Source organism: Canis aureus, chromosome 3 (assembly GCF_053574225.1).
Source record: "Canis aureus isolate CA01 chromosome 3, VMU_Caureus_v.1.0, whole genome shotgun sequence".
Classification (NCBI taxonomy): Eukaryota; Metazoa; Chordata; class Mammalia; order Carnivora; family Canidae; genus Canis; species Canis aureus.
Window position 1 is genome coordinate 50,297,888 of NC_135613.1, and position 19,698 is coordinate 50,317,585.

The 19,698-nt window shown below is 46.2% G+C and overlaps 1 protein-coding gene across 2 annotated transcripts in view; it reads left to right on the forward strand.

Moving 5' to 3' along the window:
* PMP22 (peripheral myelin protein 22) overlaps positions 1-17,906 on the forward strand; it is a 32,225-nt gene extending 14,319 nt beyond the window's left edge. For both annotated transcript variants that reach the window (XM_077892575.1, XM_077892574.1), the window contains exons 4-5: positions 8,963-9,103; positions 16,575-17,906. In XM_077892575.1, coding sequence (XP_077748701.1) covers positions 8,963-9,103; positions 16,575-16,738 — 305 coding nt within the window. In that variant the 3' untranslated portion in view covers positions 16,739-17,906. The remainder of the gene's footprint in view (positions 1-8,962; positions 9,104-16,574) is intronic.
* The last annotated feature ends 1,792 nt before the right edge of the window (positions 17,907-19,698 follow it).

A 19,698-nucleotide genomic window follows, 5' to 3' on the forward strand; every position in this document is an offset into this window, starting at 1 on the left:
ACCTAGGGAGTTGAGAGAGGGGGGGTTAGGAAGAAAGGAACAGAGTCCAGAGCTGAGGGTCGGGATACTCCAGTGATTAAATGGCGTGAGGGTCAGAGTTAGTGGAAGGGATTGGGAGAGTGGTCAGTGATGGGAGGAGTGCCATGAGGTATTGGCACGAAGCAGTGACTGTGTTGGACCTAAGCGTGTCCCCTCTTATGTCCGGTCATTTCTAATGATGTGCTAGGCATGGCTCATCCTCAAGCCATGAAGGGTCCCTAGGCTGACTTCAAGTACTCAGATTGGAGGGTCTTCCCTTGTCTGGGTGATGCCTCCTTCTCTCAGTGGCTTCTCTGGTGTCAAGTACTGCCTCTAGAAAGCAGGCATGAGCCTCCTCTTGCCCCTCGGATGCGGGATGGGGGGTGGTGCTGGTTTGGCTTTGCAGGGGTCCATGAGCAGAGATGAGGGAGACCTCGTGACCTTGCCCTCCTCCCTCCCCAGCTCCTGTGAATTCTAAACCTAAAGCAGGGCAGCAGGATCATTTAATTCATCAGATTTCAAAACATCATTGAACTTGTCAGTACCACCATCACCACTACCTCCATGTATTGTGGTGGAAAACCCAGTAGAATGGACACCAGGAGTCCTTGCTTTTTTGCACTGGGCCTGCCTCTAACAAACTGGGACCCTGGGGCAGGTGCCCTGGTTGCCCAGTAGAACGAGTACGGAGGTAGGGCCTGGAGTTGACACCTTCCACATCACGTCATGGGGCCTCTTCATATTCAGGATATAATTGTGACATGGCGTGGGGGACAGTTGTGAGCAGAGGTGGCCTTTGAGATGGGCCGTGGAAATTGGGTAGAATTTCAGTAGGTGTGTAAGGGAGATTAGGGCATTGTGCTAGGGGAAGGGGGGATTATTGTGACCACTGAGGTAGGGGCTCAATTCAAGCTCTTTTTTTAAATAAAGATTTTATTTATTTATTCATGAGAGACACACACAGAGAAGCAGAGACACAGGCAGAGGGAGAAGCAGCTTCCCTGTGGGGAGCCCGATGTGGGACTGATCCTAGGATCCTGGGATCACAACCTGAAGGGAAGGCAGTCACTCAACCATTAAGCCACCCAGGTGTCCTTTGATTCTAGCTCTTAATCACCATGGTGCTTGTCCTTTTCAAAAATACTTTTGGGATTAAGAGGAGAGGGGGCTTCGGGTTATTATTATGTGGAAAATGCCTTTCAGGCCCAAAGATCCTTAGAATAATGCGGGCGTCCCCCCTCATCCACTGTACACTCTCAGAGAGTACAGCTCAGAAACAATGCGTTTCTGTCCTGGACTGCCATTTCTCTGGCCCAATCCAACTGTTCCAAGTGGTCTGTTCTTGAAACAAAAAAGGTTTTCTGATGAGTCAATTTGAAAAACACACAAATTTGAAACTTAAGAAGGCTTCTTCCTTTATGGCAAGAATTCTCTGAGCCTTTAATATTTTATTGCGCCTTGGAATTAACATCCAAGGAGGGAGGTTAATGGACTTGACCATGGAACCCATCCCCTCTTGTTTTTTTTAAGGATTTTATTTATTTATTCATGAGACACAGAGAGAGAGGCAGAGACCCAGGCAGAGGGAGAAGCAGGCTCCCTACAAGGAGCCTGATACGGGACTCGATCCAGGACTCTGGGATCACGACCTGAGCCAAAGGCAGAGGCTCAATCGCTGAGCCACTCAGGTGCCCTGTTTTTGTTTTTTTAATCAACCGGTGGGTTGATTAAAAAGTGGTCCCACGACAATTCTTTGAGAAACAAACACAGCCTAGCCTAACCTGATCCTCTAGTTACTAGAATTTTCCAACTGGAAATAAAGGAAGCCTCTGACAGCTTCATATTTTCAGGTACCTCTGTGCTGTATTATTTTCCCATAGCAGAAGACTGTTGATATTAAGCCACAGATAAAAGTTAGACTCTGAAAGGACCTCCTCCCCATGTGGCCTTCCTGGTCTCTGAGTTCTGGGCCCAGATCTGTGGGCTGAGGGCCCGCACAGCACAGAGCTTTCCCCTCTGGTTTGCATTCAGCCTGAGACCTGAACCTTCTTTCAAAGCCATCAGCTGGTCTGGATGAGGAAGAAGCCAGAGCCCCACGCGCTCAGCCCTGCACATACTGCAGCTAGTGGGTGAAGCCTGGATAGAGACCTCTTGGCAACTCAGCTATTCCTGGAATGGCATTCATAGGGAGAAGGAACGACAATGGCAGGGTGTGATGGGAGGGCAGGTGGGGAGAGCCAGGCCTTGGTGGTCACGTGCTTTTTTTAAAAAAATCTTTTATTTTTTAAATTATTATTATTATTTTTTGGTCACATGATTTTTTATTTTTTTAATTTATTTTTATTTTTTAAAAAAGACTTTACTTATTTATTCATGAGAGACACACACACACACACAGAGAGAGAGAGAGAGAGATTGAGAGAGAGAGGCAGAGACACAGGCAGAGGGAGAAGCAGGCTCCATGCAGGGAGCCCAATTTGGGACTGGATCCTGGGACTCTGAGATCACATCCTGAGCCAAAGACTCAACCACTGAGCCACCCAGGCGTCCCTTGGTCACATGCTTTTGAAAGCAGCCTAGCATTATGCCACTGTGCAGTCTGATCTCTTGCCCTTGGGATCCATCCCCTCTGATGGCCTCTTTCTTGGAGGTTTTATTCTCTCCTGGGCTCCCTTGTGTTTGCTCTGACTCTCCCGCATCTGCCCTTTCCTCTCCCTTCCAAGAAAACCGGTCCTCTTGACTGAGTCAGGAAGCTTTTCTGAATTCCCCAGAGCGGGACTCCAGGCGGAGCAGGGGATGGGAGGGGCAGGTGGTTCTGTAATGAAAGGTGCGGAAGGGCCCAGAAGATCTGGTGCATTTAAAAGTGCTTCCTTCATCCTTTCGGAGCCCGTAGCTCCCTGGACTGCAGGCCGGGCTAAGAATACAGCTGCGGGGGAACATGTACTTCCTTCACTGCTAAGCTGCCACGGCCGCAGGAATCTGACCTTGAGGTGAGCTTTGATCACTGAGTAACTCAAGCTTGCCCTTGTCTGCCGGGGGAGCTGGGCCCGCCTGTCACAAAGCTGTCAGCAGCTCCTGGGCCTGGCGGGGGCCTTAGAACCAAGTCTGCGGAGAGTTTTAGGCCTTCTGATCCCTGTGCCTCGCACCAGGGTTGGAGATTAAAACGCTGCCACGAGCAATTCCACAAATACTTACCTAGGCATCCACTTGGGGCCTGCAGGATGACCCTGGGTGATCGTGACGGGCTCAGCGGATGATCGCAAACTTGCAATCGGAGCGAAAGTGTGTCTCTGCACCGGGGCTGGGAGAGGAGCTCAGATCTGCCACTTGGAGTGGTGGCCTGTTAGGTTCGCTCTGTACAGAGCAGGTTTGTCATCGATAGCTCTGTCCCTTATATCGGATACCTCTCTACCCTAATAATGACATCTGGTACATCTGCTTTGCTTTGCCATAGCAGAGGTTAGCCACTGAAGCCTGCAGGCCAAATCTGGCCCACTGCTCGATTTTGTAAATAAGGATTTATTGGGGGAGTGGGCCACACCCATTCATTTACATATTGACTAAGACCCATTTTGTGTTAAGATGCCAAAACCGAATAGTTGCCATGGACACCAGACCTGTGACTTGCAAAGCCTAAAATATTCACGGTCTGACTCTTTACAGATAATTTGCAAATACTTCCAAATACTTCTGCAGTTCTGGTTGGTGCTTCAAGGATATGGTGGCTTGTGTGAGCACTGTGGTCCCCATCAATCATTATGGGAGTGACGCAGATGGAGTAAACCGTCTGCTGGAACAGTCTGTAAATGCTTATTTACTCTGGTCCTCAACATCAGCTTTTTTAAAAAAAACGTTTTATTTATTTATTTGAGATAGAGTGAGATCGGGAACAAGGGAGCATGTGTGGGGGTGGAAGAAGGTAGGAGAGAGAGAGAGAAACAGGCTCCTCACTGAGCAGGGAGCCGACTCGGGGCTCAATCCTGGGACCCCGGGATCACACCCTTAGTGGAAGGCAGACACTCAACCGACCGAGCCACCCAGGTGCTCCTAACATCAGCTTTTTAAATGAGGTACTTGGCATCATCCTTTGACAGAGCTTTCATATCAGCATGTTTGATCATTGCGCCAGGCCGACCAGCCAGTCAGTATGCCCCGTCAGAGAAGAGAAATTCAAGGCCAGGCACGTGGTAAGTGGCAAGTTAAGCCGATGGTCCGCAGAAGCAGGTGACAGAGCCGTCCCCTGGACCACTGTAACTGGAGCACGCGACTGCTGGTGGTCAGGCTTCGCGTATCCTCCTATGGGATGGAACCCCTGCCGTGTCCTGAGCCGGGATACCTCCCTGCTCTCCTGGCCTAGTCCGGTCCAGGTGAAGGGTTCTGGGTCTGGAGCAGTGGCCTCTGCAGTGCAGAAGCCGCGAGGACATCGTGGGCTTCCTTCTGATTAATACTGACAGGCGTTTGGACTACTCAGGCAGCCTCCTGAGGCTGGAGCGGAGGCTGCTCCCTTCTGGCTCAGCGCTGCTGTTCTTCCCTCACCCCTGCTTCCCATGTGCAGCTTCTGATTTGATAGCATTTGAGGGAAGGATAAGTGTCTTTCCTCTCTGCAAATGGAAGATCAGTCCTGTCCAGATTCCAACTCTTCTTCGAATTTTAGCGTCCTTGCCTATTATGACCGGCAATGTCTAGTGTACCTTGGGGTCTTTTAGATTATTTTTAATTATTCAAATTTTACATGAAAGCATTCTCCTTATTAAAAATAAATCAAATGATAGAGATCTCAACCAAAAACCAAACTCTCCTCCATTCCAGCTCCAGTTCGTGGAGGCAGTGTGAATATCACTCTGGCACGTCTTTGGCTCTTTTTCCAGTGAACACACACACACACACACATTGATGTGTGTGTGTGTGTGTGCATATTCACACCTCCTTATGTAGTTTTTGGGTGTGTATTTACACAGTGACATCCTGTTGTGTGTACACCTTAGTCTTTTCATCATCTTGGAGATCTTTCAAAGATTGTTCATTTTCGAAGTTGTGATTTTTTTAACTGTTGCAAAATACTCCATTGTAGTCATTTACCCTAACTTGTTTCCACTCATAGGAGTGATGGTACGATGAACATCCTTATTCATTTCTCTTTGAGTATATGTTTAAGTATTTATCCAGAATATAGTAATTACATTGTGGACTCATATTATGGGCATTTAAGGATTAAAATGTATTCTTCCAAATTGCCAGTCACAGGATTATCATATTATCATTCCTCTGAACAGTGTACAGAGGTTATCTATTGTACGTGTACTCTCTTGATGCTATCAACCCTTTTGCTTTTTGCCAATTTGATAAACATTGGCATCACATTCCTTGTGCATTTCATTGCATTTTCCTAGATACTAAAAGATTGAGCACCATTAAATATGTTTTTTTTAAAGGTTTTATCTATTTATTCATGAGACAGAGAGAGAGAGAGAGAGAAGAGAGGGGCAGAGACACAGGCAGAGGGAGAAGCAGGCTCCCTGTGGGGAGCCCAATCAGGACAAGATCCCAGGACCTCGGGATCACAACCTGAGTTGAAGGCACACGCTCAACCACTGAGCCACCCAGGCTCCACTCAGATACGTTTTTAAAGTGTTGGTCAAGTTCTAGTTGGGATATTATTTAGGATAGCATCGAATTAGTACATTACTTTGGGGTAAGTGGTGTCTTTAAGATTTTGAGTGTTTCTATCTGGAAACATAGTATGTTTCTGTGTCTTTGACACTTCTTCTATGTGCTTTAATAAAATTTATCTGCCTTATTGAGCACCACTCCCACCAAAGAAAGTGATTCTCTAATTGATTGTATTTCTGTCGTTTTAAAATTTTATTAAAATTTGCTCTTATTAGTGAGTCCATTAATTTTGGATTCATTTAATTATTCCTTTTCTAACTTCTTAAGTTGAAAGTTTAGTTCATTCTTTGTCAATACTTATATTTCTTAGTGAAAGCTCTAAGGGTATACATTTTCCACTGAGTACTGATTGGACCACCACCTGTAGATTTGGCATTTACTACTCTCAATACCAATCCTTGCTGAAGAATGTTTTAGTTCTCATCTTCATTTCCTTGTCCCAATACTATTTTTTAAGTTTCCAATCTTATTTTGGCCAGTTTGTTTTTCATTTCTACTTTCTGTTCTCCTCCAGTTGTGCCTTTATCACTTCTGTTTCCTTTGAGATTTATTGAGCATTTCTTGTTGCCTAATGTGTAGTGTGTAGTTTCCTTGAGTTTGAAAATAATTTATGATCTTTTTTATATGGACACAAAATTTCTTTTATCAATAATCTCTCTGCTACAGTAATTGTTTTTTAGTTACTTGATTTGTCTATTCTGAAAGAGGTATGCTGAAGTCTCTCACTATAATTGTGATTTTGTCGATTTCTTCTCGTATTCTAAGTGTTCTTTGCTTTATACCTTTTCTGGGCCATGTTATTATATGCATAAAGGTTTATGACTCTTATTTCCTCATGGTGAACTGGATCTTTCCATACTATGAAGTATCCCTGTTTGGCCCCTTTCGTCTTTTTCAATTTAAATTCTGTTTTGTTTGATGCCATTATTACTAAACTTACTTTCTTTTTGTTAATATTTGCCTGGCACCTCTTTTTAAAACCTTTTGATTTTTCAGCTGTTGTTTGTTTTAGGTGTATCTCTTGTATCAGACTATTTTTATTTATTTATTTATTTATTTATTTATTTTTTGTATCAGACTATTGATAGGAATTATGTAATTCAAGGTGAAGTTCTACATCTTCTAACAAGGGATGTGAATCCATTTATGTATATTGTGATTGATGATGTTATTATACTTACTATGTTTATCTATGTGTTTTATTTATTGTACCTGTGGCAAAAAAACCTTCAGCATTGTATTCCCAGAGCCAACCAGGGGGCTGGCCTCAAAACAGCAGATGTTCAGCAAATGCTCATTGGATGAAAACTTCCTTGAGCCCTTTATTCTGATCTGATTTGACAGATTATGGGAAAATAACTCCATTGTAATGGGGTTGGGACTAAAGTCCAAAGTATTGGCAAAAGAAGTTTCAAGAAGGTTTTAGTTACATTTTTAAATCTAAGGGATTTTTCCTATTTATGTAGATTTAACTTCAAAGATTTTGAGTTTTCAAAAAAAAGAAAAAAAAACAAAGATTTTGAGTTTTCTCTAAATATGAGGTCTATTATTAGTGGTAGTGGGGAGTAAAGAGTAAGTAAAGGTTTTAGAATTGGAGGAGGTAATCCAGGCTGTCATCTGTACCAGCCATGCTGCCTGGGTGGGTGTACACCCAACATTTCCCAGCAAAACTCCATCACTGTTTCAGTTCTGGATTTAGATCTCACATATATTGATATTTCCAGCCTCATCTACCAGAGTACCGGATAATTGATTTACTTTTGAAAAAATAGTATTATGGCAACATTAACTTTATTGCAGACTGCTCCCCTGGAGGAATTACTAGGCTGGAGAAAGACAAACAGATTTAATGGAGAGGTATATAAAAAAATGAAGTTAGGATGGCTCACAACGTAGGACATCATTTTCTTACCTTAATTGACAAAGAAATTGAAAACATAAAAGGAGCATATGTTCCATCACAGTGAAAAGGATACTAGACTGGAATCAAGGGCCTCCCAGATTTGGCTGTGCCAGTTGGGCTCATCAAAACATCTCCGGAAATCCCTTTCAGTACAAAGGAGCTGTATTAGTTGATCTCTGACATTTCTTCCAACTGTAAAATGCTTCCAGTCTGTGTCTGGAAAAATCTTCCATGAAACTCTGGTGACAGTTAACCCAACCGGTGCCCTTAAGATTCTGTCATGATCTCCCTGCAACTCATACCAGGTTCATCTTACTTGGTGATTGATTATAAGCCATGCAGATTTCATAGTTTTGAGTACCGTGTTGAGCATTGATGTGTTTCTCTAAGCTTTTACATGGTAGCCAGTTACTGCGCTGTGAGGATAAAGCCCTGTGGCTTCTCCAGTTGCTTTGCCTTGTTTAGAGCAGCACTCACCCCAGTGATTCTTTGGCACTCGGAAGAAAGGACGCGGGGGACAGATGGACAGAGCTAAATGCAGCTCCTCTAGCTGGACACCAAAGGTTCCCTCCGTAGTGCTGAACCCAGGCTGTCCTCTTCTCCCTTCCTCCCTGAAATGACATTATTTTGCAGTAGAAGGTGAACTACAGAATTCTCTTCTCTGCCTGAATATCAGTTGGAAGCTTGGAAATTTGATCCAACCTGGGAGTTCAATGAATCTACAGAAGTAGAACCCAGTGTCCCACCTGGTGATTTGACTGAGCACAGACTGCTCTGTGCTGAGGCTAAGGACTAGGGTTAAGATACCAAGATACAGCTTGGCTGAGCAAATGGATTTTCATAGCCTCCTCTTCTCCATCTGCGTTTTCTTCCAATTTACTACAAAACTGGTGTTGGCCTCAATACTGTTTGCTCTTCCCAGCCATCCTCACGATTCCTACCTCCTTGATGGATGTTGATATTTTGAAGAGTGGTTTTAAGTTATTCTTGGAATATAGGGGTTCCACTAAGCAAGCCCTTTAAAACCTCTTGGGGGCAAGAAGAGAGCAGATAGTGGGTGGGGCTAGGGCCCTCTAACATGTGTACACTGGGAAAAAACCTGGGAAGGAGTTTGACATATTTTAACTTGAGTTTAACTCCTATGAGTGGAACTAGAGCTATTTCCCTACAGCCTTTCCTTAAAAATGGCCATAATTAAGTATGTATTATAAAAGTGAATTGTCTGAGTTCTGTTCATACAAGATGGCTTCTGCCCCCTGGGAGGACTATGGCTTTCAGGGGTCATGGTGCGCCAGGCGCCATGCTCCTCGTGGCACAGCTGTCCCCTGGTCCTGGCCAGCTCTTCCTAACCTGATGTCTCTCCCCTCCCAGAATGGCTGCAGTCTGTCCAGGCCACCATGATCCTGTCCATCATCTTTAGTGTTCTGTCGCTGTTCCTGTTCTTTTGCCAACTCTTCACCCTCACCAAGGGGGGTCGGTTTTACATCACTGGAGTCTTCCAAATCCTTGCCGGTAAGTTGGAAATGAAGTTCATGGGGGAGACTGTGCCTGTCCATGTCCATGGCTGGGGAATGATCAGTTAGTAAAGGGACATGGCCCCAGAATGACTGATATTTGAGTGTACCTTGGATGGTTTTTATAAAGTACAGGTGGGTGACTATGTGCGTTGAGTGCATACCTACACCTTAGGATTTGGGAACTCTCCACTGTTCCACAGAATGAGATCCATAGGGAATAGGACTTAGGGAGTCTGGAAGGAAGGTCCCTAACCAAGCCAGACCTATCACCAGGAATGAAGCTACAATTGGGACACATATCAGAGATAAATGCAAAGAGTATCAGTAGAGCAAAGGCCAGTCTTGAGGGTGTATCTCCGTAAATTACATTCTGCCCTGAGGAGCCATCCCTACTTCGGCATGGAAAGTGGCCCCAATGTGCTGCTGAGCCTGCTCTCAGGTATGTGTCTCCTCCCTCTGAGCAGTGACGAAGGCATGGCAAATTCTTACTCTCCTTTATTCCCCCTCCAGGGTTCCACTGTGGTTTGATTTACTGTTGTCATCCTCATGTGTCTTCATTTTGACACTCCTGGGTAACATGCCATTATTTCCAAATATGGGGCCGTGACAGCACATGGGAGGTTTCCTTTGTTTCCTCCTAAAATTACCTTCAAGTTCCCCCACTGTACAGGTTATCCATATGTACAATATGCAGAGTCCTAGAAGCTTCTATTATAGAAGGTGACATCTTCCAACTTTGTCTCTAGATTCTGACAGACATCTTCCTTCATTGACTCTTATCCTTCTGTCTGTTGACTACTAGTTGACTCAGTCAGTAGACAATGGAGAGAAATAAGAGGCAGATGTGGTGGATCTTATAGTCCATGCTAATAAGTCACAAACTCCATATGTACCAGAGTACATCTACGTACTATGAGATGTCCTAGTGTCTGGCTATCTGAATAGGCAAAAGGGCTATTCTATTGTCTTTTATTTTCCTTGGTTGTTGGAATGTCCATGGTGCTGAATCACCACTCTGTGCTCAGGAGGCCAGAGGGTTGAAAACAGCCCACATGTCCTTGGTGGGTGGATGGATGTGCAGATAGAATGGCTTACACATGGCTATATAAGGCACGGCTGAGGTTGAATGTTGACCTTTTCTAGAAGCCAGAGAGTTACTTTTTCCTGGAAAAAGGAATTAGCCTGGACAGCTACTTATCATTAAATACTAAATACATTTCAATATACACCGTTTGAGGATTTCAAAACCAAATAGGGCTTTGCTCCTTGCGTAGGTGTTATTATACTGAGCCAAGCTCCTGGAGTGTTGCCAATTTTGTTAGATCACTAATTATGGAATAAGGTATCATTCCTAGGTATGTTAGAATCAGAGCTATCATTAGTCACTCCATTTCCAGAAATAACACACAAAACTAGAATGTATTCTGGGATTTCTTTTTTGGCTCACTATTTACGGTTTGATATCAAGTCAAATGATGTTCATATCTGTTGCATCAATGGATGCATGCCAGACTTAGGAACCAGATCTTTCACAAAATGTTTATATCTGACCTATACAAGTGTTATTTTATTAATAAATAAACTGAGACCGGGAGAGGATAATGAGTACCCAAGAGCACCCAGCTCATGCAAGAACAAGTGAATGCCTCTACTTCCTCTCATTCCACATGGACTCAATATACACTTAGGAACATCCTTATAGTTAGAGATACAGAATCCACCAAAGTTGCTACAGAACACAAAATCCAAGGCAGAAACTTGGCTTTTCCAAAGTGAATGTGCTAATCTGTCCTGTTTTGAATCTCCTCTGAACTCAACTCATGCCTGCTAGAATTCTGCTATTAAAAAACCTCTCTATATCTAAAAGCACATGATTTGTTCCTCACTTCTCCCCTTCAAATATCAATTCTTATCTCTCATGGGACCCAATTTTCAGTTTATCTGTTCGTCAACCCAGTAGCCCATGTTGGAAGAGGAAGTTGTCATGAATTAGGAACGTCAAGCCACAGTAGCCATCGTAATTTTTAAGCCCAGAGAATGTTCTGTTCCTAACTGTTTGCTCCAGTTAACGTGAGCTGAAAGCAAGTCCACTGGCAACCACAGGCTCTCCAGAATGTTGGGTTTGAACTTGCCATGTAGGGCCTTGCCACTCAAGTTGAGGACTAAAGGAGGAAGGGGCTTCCTTTAGAGACTCCCGTGCTGCTTCAAAGCACCGAAGTATTTTGAGTGGAAGCCACTGGAAGATCTTCTGAGTCTCCCAGGTGGCTGTTTCGGGCTGCACTGTCTCTGCCTGGCTTCTCTTTGGAGGTCTCAGCTTCAGTCTTCACAGATCATGCACAGGAGCATGCAGGAAAGGCAGGGCTGAGGTGTGGGGGGGGCTCTCAGGCCGACTGTAGCTTTAGGAGCAGTCTCTGCTTGCTCTAGATTACACCTCTGCGTGTGGTTATCGGTCTGCCTGCTTCGCTGCCTCATCCCCTTCTGCTTTTCATAATAAGCCACAAGCCTCACATTTAAGAGCTGTCTTCCTTTGATTACATACTTCTTAGGTTGGCTGCTTCCTGGAGATGTGTCGAGAGGCTTCATCTAGTTCATCACTTTTCAATCTTAGCTGTACATCAGAATCACTGTTGAGGGGTGCCTGGGTGGCTCAGTCAGTTGAGTGTCTGACTCTTGGTTTCGGCTCAGGTCATGACCTTAAGATTGCGGGATCAAGCCCCGCATCCAGCTGTGTGCTTGGCAAGGAGTCTGCTTGAGATTCTCTTTCTCCCTCTCCCTCTGCCCCTCCTCCTACTTATACATTCCTTCTGTCTCTCAACTAAATCTTTTTCAAAAAGAAAAAAAAAAAAAGAATCACCTTTTTAAAAAGAAGATGCTTTAAAAAAAATACAGTGTTCAGCCTTCATCCCCGAAGAGCTCTTGGGTGGGGCAGCTCCTTGGGTGACTCTCATGTTAATCCAGGGTTGGGAATGACTCATGTAAACCATCAAACCATCTCTAATTCCACTATAAGGTCTTCAAAGAATTTCTCTGTTGACAGCTCATCCCATTCATGAGCCATAGATTCTTCTAAACCTCTTTCTTAGAGAAGAGTCATTGTATCCTCTATATGGATTTGGGGGTCTTTTTAAAAAAATTTTTTTTCATGAGAGACACAGAGAGAGAGGCAGAGACATAGGCAGAGGGCGAAGCAGGCTCCCTGCAGAACTCAATCCCAGGAACCTGAGATCACAACCTGAGCCAAAGGCAGACGCTCAATCACAGAGCCACCCAGTTGCCCCCTGGAGTCTTTTTTATTTTCAGAACCGGTACCCATCTGTTCTCAGACAATGGTTACCCTGGCCCTAGCTCCACTGGGCTGGGTTGCACTCAATGGGAAAGCATCAAGAAATTCATAGAGATACAGACCTGAAAGACAGAGCCACATGTTTTGATCTGTATTTCACTGCTTAACACCCAGCACCAAGCTCCGGGCATACCACGTAGAAGGCCCTGAATAACCCACTTGTTGGATGACTGGATAATTGTATTCCCTTGGCAGAATCAAACACGAGTCACATGTGTAGTTAGTATTTATTGTGATTAAGAAGAAAAGACGGAAAAAAAGACTCCTGAGTGAGTTTTTCTGTTTGTTCTGTTTCTTCTATCAAATAGATACAGACATTGGGGCTTAAGCATGAAAGACTTTGGGGGATGAATAAAAGCACAGCGCCCTCCTTATTCTGCGGGGCTCAAAGGCAGTGGCGGCCAGTTACCACATTTACAGACCCCCCCCCCCCCCCCCGTTGGGGGTGAACTGTTCCAAATGTTGCCCTGGCCATGCCCAGGTCAGAATCCAGGAATGCTGTGGGTGGCTTTCGAGGCAGCAGGGGTCACTTGGACGCTGAAGATGGAAATGGGGCCAGCAGTGCAGAGAAGGTTCTGTGTAGGTCAGATAGAGAGCCCAACGCTTTTCAGTGGAATGGACCTTCCGGCCTCTTCCTGCCCCACCTTGTGACCCTCCAAGGTGCTCACTCATCCATCCAAGGCCATGAGGCACCTCGTACCCACCATTTACTTTCTAGCCAACTTCACCCTGGCTTGTGCTCCAGGTTCTCGAATGAACGGCTTCTGCAGAGATCGCTGATGTAACTGCTCAAGTCACTTGCTGGGCCCCTGCACGCCTTTCAGTTCTGTTGACCTCTCACTGCTCCCAACTGTTTATTCTGTGGCTTCCAAGACCACTGTTTGCCCAGTTAGCTCACTTAGCCCACCGGAGGCGGGGGAGCCAGGCCAGGGTCCCCCTCTCCCCCTCACCCCAGATCCAGTCCAGCCCTGAGTCCCGCCCCACTGTGTAGCATCCTGGATGGATATTGTGTCCATTTCTGTCCTCTTCTTGCACTCACTAATACCACCGCAGGTGTGCAAAAGCCAACTCAGGTACCTTCCTGTCCCCTGTCTCATCCCTGCCCCTAAATCCATTTCACCTGCTGCTGCTGTAGTGATCTTCCTAAAACACACACCAGATCATGTTTCCTCTCTGCCAACGATGTGCTTCCCACCACAACTTCCTCAGCGTGCGGCTCAGGGCTCTGTCGCCAGGCCTGGGGCGCTCCCCTGCCTCCCCTTACGCTGCCCCCACTCTGTTCTGGGAGATTTTTGTCTTGGTGGTTCTTCTGCTGGTGGTTCCCACCCAGCCCTCTCTGTCTTCCTTGCCTCCCCCATGTTCTTCCTTTACTGGCACCCCCTTCTCACCCTTTCTTCACCTGGCTGACTCTCTTGCACCCTGTATACTCAGGTCATGCACCAGCTCCCCCACCAGGCTTCCCTGGGCTCCCCAGTTAGGACTCTGGGCCTGTCCATGCTCTCAGGGCATCATCTAGTGCCTTTCTCTCTCACTCTCTTGAAATCATGTCAGACGACACTGGAAGGTTCTACTGGCGTGGCTGTTTCTGAATGACACTCCCCTCTGAATCTAGGGGCCATGTCCAGTCCATCTTGGTGCCCTCAGTAGCTAGGACAGTGCTGCACACACTAGGGACTCATTACATGTGTTCTGAACCAGACAGAATGGAGATAAGGAAGTGTGGAGAATTCCCTCTTTTTCTGCCTTTGCCTTTGGCCCCTTTTTGGTTCCCTTCTAAAGGTTCTGGGGTCTGATCGCTCACCTGTGTTTGACTATCGCTGTTAAGGGAGACTTGAGGCCTCCCCTTAAAGGGGGCCTTGGTGGTTGCAGATCCAGCTCAATGTTGTCTGGACAGGGTCAGCGGCCACCACTTACAGGTGACTGCCCTCCGGGACTCAGGCCCCTACAAGGGCGTCCCCATCACTGCCAGGGCACAGATTCTGGTCCTTCCAGAAGGAAGGACCTTACTTACCTTCCCCGTGGGGGCCTTCATCCCCACGCCCCCACCTGCTAGTGGCTGAGGAAGCCAGTTACAGCCCACTTACAGGGACAGGTGTGTGACATTGGAGGGACTACCGAGTGGCCTCAAATACCCCATTTTCCAGGTCACTTCTCGTGCTGTACATGCAGACAGCCTGGTAATAACGTATTCCCTAAAACATCAGTCTCCCGACGACCGTAATTACAAGGCGTGTGTCCACTCTCGGGCTTTGTCAGGATCTGAGCTCAGTGCTTGTCGCAGCGAAGCTTAAATTCATTTACTGCTGAGATTCTCTTGCAGCGAATATCATATAAACTAGGCCACCTGGTCAGTCACCACACTTCTGAATCCTGCCTCCCTCCGTCCCTCTGGGTCACAGATAGTTTGCTCTTTGCCAGTGAGATCTGGGCACAGCTGGTCGATGCAACTCTCGTTCCAGATGGCCCATTTGGAAGCCTTGCCAGCATGACAAGTATCACCTGGTCTTTTAGCATGCATTTCCCTTGGTCACATTTCTCTTTCCATAGCCCTGCTCTCATGAGGTTAGCCCAAGAGATAGTCTCAATCTTTCCTAAAGACACAAATTTGCTCTCTGCAGAGGTGAGCCATGGAGCTGTGGGGAGAAAAGAATTGGGGATCACAGCCTGAGGCCCAATGAAGCCTGTCCCTGGCAGATGCAAACGGCTGTCTTTCTCCAATGACAATTTGCCAGCTGTGGTTTCCCTTCTAACACAGGCATCTTCGCTGCCTCCTGCATTTTCTGTAGGTGGCAGGTCCTGGATCCTATCCCGCCATAGTCCCAGGACTATTGTGTGGCTTTCTCAACAGGGGCCAACCCGGTGGGAGTTCACTCCTCTGACTTGGAGAAGGCCAGTCTTATCGGGGTGGTGAATGTAACATATTCCCACTTAGGCACTTTATTCAAACAAAGTTGCAGTGTCCCATGGAATAGCAGCCCAAATAGCAGCGAGGTTAGATGTAGGTGGTCTCGGGCGTTGGGAGCTTTGGAACCACAGGCATCCCACATAACATGCTGGCTTTATAATAGAGTCACTCAGAGCCTCTCACAGACCCTGTTTTCAAGGAGGGAACAGAGTGAACAGAGCAGGCTTTGTGCAGCTCCGGGCGGGGTGCTGACATCACCGGGCCCCCTCCTGTGGGGGGATGCCGACTGTCACTGTGGGCATGGACCATCACTCTTGAACTTGTCTGCTTCAAGAGCCTCTAGGTGGAGGTTTTTCTTATCCTTTTAATGCCAAACAGCTGCAGAGGTGGGCCTGATTTTATCTGTGTATCCGATGACCTTCTCCTCCTCTTTGGGCTTCAGACCAACCTTTGGGCACCAGAAACTATTGGAAGGGATCAAGTGCAATGATAGTTTACTCTCTCTGCTTCCCACCCATATCCTGTCCTTCCTCCTCACCTTTTTTCCTCTCTCCATATTCCTTTGTCTCGATCAGTTACGTGGCAGTCCTGCTGAGCAGCCCTGGGTTCTGCCCCGAGCCCAGTGCTCCGGCCCTGGCACCACTCAAATAATGGCAGTCATTTCACCTTACTGGTTCAGATGACACCACCACCCATTTGTAGAGTGACTCGCGGGTTTCCAGGGGCTCCCCCACCCAAATCTCCTCGGAAAGAGCTAGGTGGGTTTATCTTGCAACCCACATCATTGCTGGCCACCTCCTCCTGTCAACTAGGAATTGGTGACAGTTGGAGGCACAGAAATGGGACCGAATAGATGACAAGGCGCCTTGGAGATGCCAGTCTGGGGCATGTAAGTCAGAAGCAGAGAGCAGATTGCTTCCCATGTTCCTATATCTTTGAGACCCCTCCTCTCAATTCTGCATCTGGCAGCAGATTCTTTCCAGAACCGGATATGCTTTTCTTGTACAGTGTTGTCTGTCAAAGATTGGGCGATATGGTCTGTGTGTGTGTGTTGTGTGTGTGTGTGTGTGTGTGAATGAGAGAGAGAGAGAGAGAGTCCAGGGCAGACAGGGGCTGGGGCAGGTACCAAGGGTCCTGTGGAGTCTGCACTGGGGATGGTAGACAGTGACCCCTCACTGTGACCTCTCCCTCATGCTACTTGTCCCTCTCTTTTGGCAGGTCTGTGCGTGATGAGCGCAGCGTCCATCTACACGGTGAGGCACCCAGAATGGCATTTCAACTCTGACTACGCCTATGGCTTCACCTACATCCTGGCCTGGGTGGCCTTCCCGCTGGCCCTTCTCAGCGGTGTCATATACGTGATCTTGCGGAAACGTGAATGAGGCGCCCAGACAGTTGGTCTGAGGCACTGAGCATACATAGGGAAAGGGAGGAAGGAAACCAGAAACCTGAAGAAAAAAAAGAAAAAAAAAAAAAAAGAGCTAGCCAAAAAACCCAAACTCAAACCAAACCAAACAGAAAGCAGTCGAAGGGGGGGTGGGGGTTAGTGTTGATTGAAGATGTATATAATATCTACGGTTTATAAAACCTATTTATAACACTTTTTACATATATGTACATAGTATTGTTTGCTTTTTATGTTGACCATCAGCCTTGTGTTGAATCTTAAAGACGTAGCTAAGGAACTTGACATCTTAACCGTATAATCAAGCTCAGTAGTTTTGTTCTGTGTTTTGTTCTTTTTGTTTTGCCCGGACATACAATAACTCCATCTCGCCCCTTCCCTTTTATCTGAAAGAAGATACCTCCCTTCCGCTCCACCTCATTCAGAAAACCAAAGTGTGGGTAGAAACCCCTGAATGGCCAAAACCCCTTAAACTGTGGGGGACCCAGTGCATTGTGCACAGAGACGGGCACTGCCCAGGCCTCCGTGCGAAGCCTCCCACTCACATGGATAAAACCCCTAAACTGGAGCCCTTGGCAAAAACAACGGCTTGTGGCTTTGGAATACTTGCCCTTGACGGTGGGTGTCTCAGTCACACGTCTAGATGAGAAATCGGTGACAACGAACCTATGAAATGGTGCTATGTATTTACCATTCCTTATTATCACTAATCATCTAAACTACTCACTGGAAATTCAATTAACGATTTTACGACGTAAAGTAGAATGGAGACCTGAATAATTCTGTGTAATATAAATGGTTTATAACTGCTTTTGTACCTAGCTAGGCTGCAGTTATTACAATAATAAATGAATAATAAACACAGCCTTCATTGCTCCTACATTCTTCTTACGGTCGGAGCATGAGGACAAGCCTCTGGACCCCCCGGGACAGCGCATTCCCAGGGCTCAGCTGGGTCTAGACTGTTCTCTGCCTCCAAGGACTGTCTGGCAATGACTTGTATTGGCCACCAACTGTAGATGTATATACGGTGCCCTTCTGATGCTAAGACTCCAGACCTTTTTTTTTTTTTCGGCTTTGCTTTTTCTGATTTTATACCAACTGTGTGGACTAAGATGCATTAAAATAAACATCAGAGTAACTCACTGATCTCTCCTGGGATTTTGTGGGGACCTCGGTGGGGGTGGGACGTGCGTTTCAGAGCCGAGAGAGGAGCTGCAGCAGAGAACAAGGTTGAGCTCATGGTCGAGGTTGCACTTTGGCTTGGCTTTCTTTACAGACTACAGGGAGCATGTCATGCCTCCCATAAGCCTATGCAAGATGTCTGCTAATTGGGGAGGCCTGGGAGTTGCAGCTGAAACAAACTGTAAATGGGCTGGAAGGGACTTAAGTGTTCGTTTAGCTCAGCCCTCTCTCTTGTGGTCTTTTCTGTGATGAGCCATGTGGGGACGATGGAGGCATGTCATGCATTTGCCTAACCTATGGAGAATGTTGGTGTGAGCAGCACAGTCCCCTGACCTGTAAAAGGAGGGGATGTATGTTTTAGCGGAAAGTCTACATGATGAAGACTTGAGGCCAGACTTTCAGGTTACTAGGCATCAACTAAGTGCCTGATGTGGTCCTGAGGGAGGGCACGGGCCAACTGTGTCATCTAGCTCCAGTTTTCTGGGCTGTGTCTCACCCGTAGATGTTTTTACCCATTGACATTATATCGCACGTGTGTAATACATTGAGCTCACGATGCACTCAACGTTAATCCAATTCTCATTGAGTACCTACATTGAACTGGGCATCAGGGATCGAGAAAGGATCATATACACTTTTTAAAAAAGATTTATTTATTTTTGAAATACCATGCGTGGAGAGAGGGACAGGGGGAGAGGAAGAACGAATCTCAAGCAGACTGTGTGCTGAGCACGGAGCTTGGCACTGGGCTCGCTCCCAGGACCCTGAGATCAAGACCTGAGCCAAAATCAAGAGTCGGATGCTTAACTGACTGAGCTACCCAGGTGCTCCTGGAATCATATACCTCTTAATCACAAAGGGTAATATTTTAGTGAGAGCATAGGCAAAACAATTATATTGTAATGAAGAACATATAGATTAGGCTTCTTGGGTTTGAACCTGCTCTCTGCCCCTTACCAACTGCAGAAGGCTATTCAAACTCTAAGATTCCATTTCCTCATCTGTAAAATGAACATGCCAGTGCCAAATTTATGGGATTGTAGAGATTAAAAAGAGATGGAATATATAAAGTGCTTAGTATAGTGAGCAGTAGGTAGAAAGCCTTCTGTAAATCAGTGGTTATCAGAGATGCAATGTTTGAGGTGTATCACAAGGAGACGTTGATTGTTCTGGGATATTTGCAATTCCAGGCCCAACATTAGAATCTCCCATGCAGGGGCCACCCCAGAGATTTGGATTCCTTCTGTCTGTGTTAGGCCCCACCCTGCCTTGATGGATTTAAGGGACCCTGCAGGTGATTACAGTGCATAGCCAGGATGAGCAGCCAGGAGCTAGTCAAGTGCTTTTCAGGACTTCAGTGTGCTGAGGAATCACCTGGGAATCCTATGAAATGCAGATCTGGTTCAGTAGGTCCGGGGTGGGGACTGAAGTTCTTCATTTCCAATTCGTGCCTAAGTGATGCTGATGCTCCTGGTCCATGGACCACACTTTGAGGAGCAAGCGCCAGAATAAAGCCACCTTCAGGCACCTCATGCTCTTGTGTCTTTGAACATCTATGATGGGAAGGCCTCCCCCTTTCCAGGTTTTCAATGATGATAAGCTAACTCTGCTTGTGACTTGGAGAGATGGGGTCAGGTGGCACAAATTGCTACAGGAGCATGTGAGACAAGTAATTGGGAAAACTAGGGACTTCAGGAGCTTGTACCTTGAAAAGTATACTTTCATTTCATAAACCTTCCTTTATAATATTTA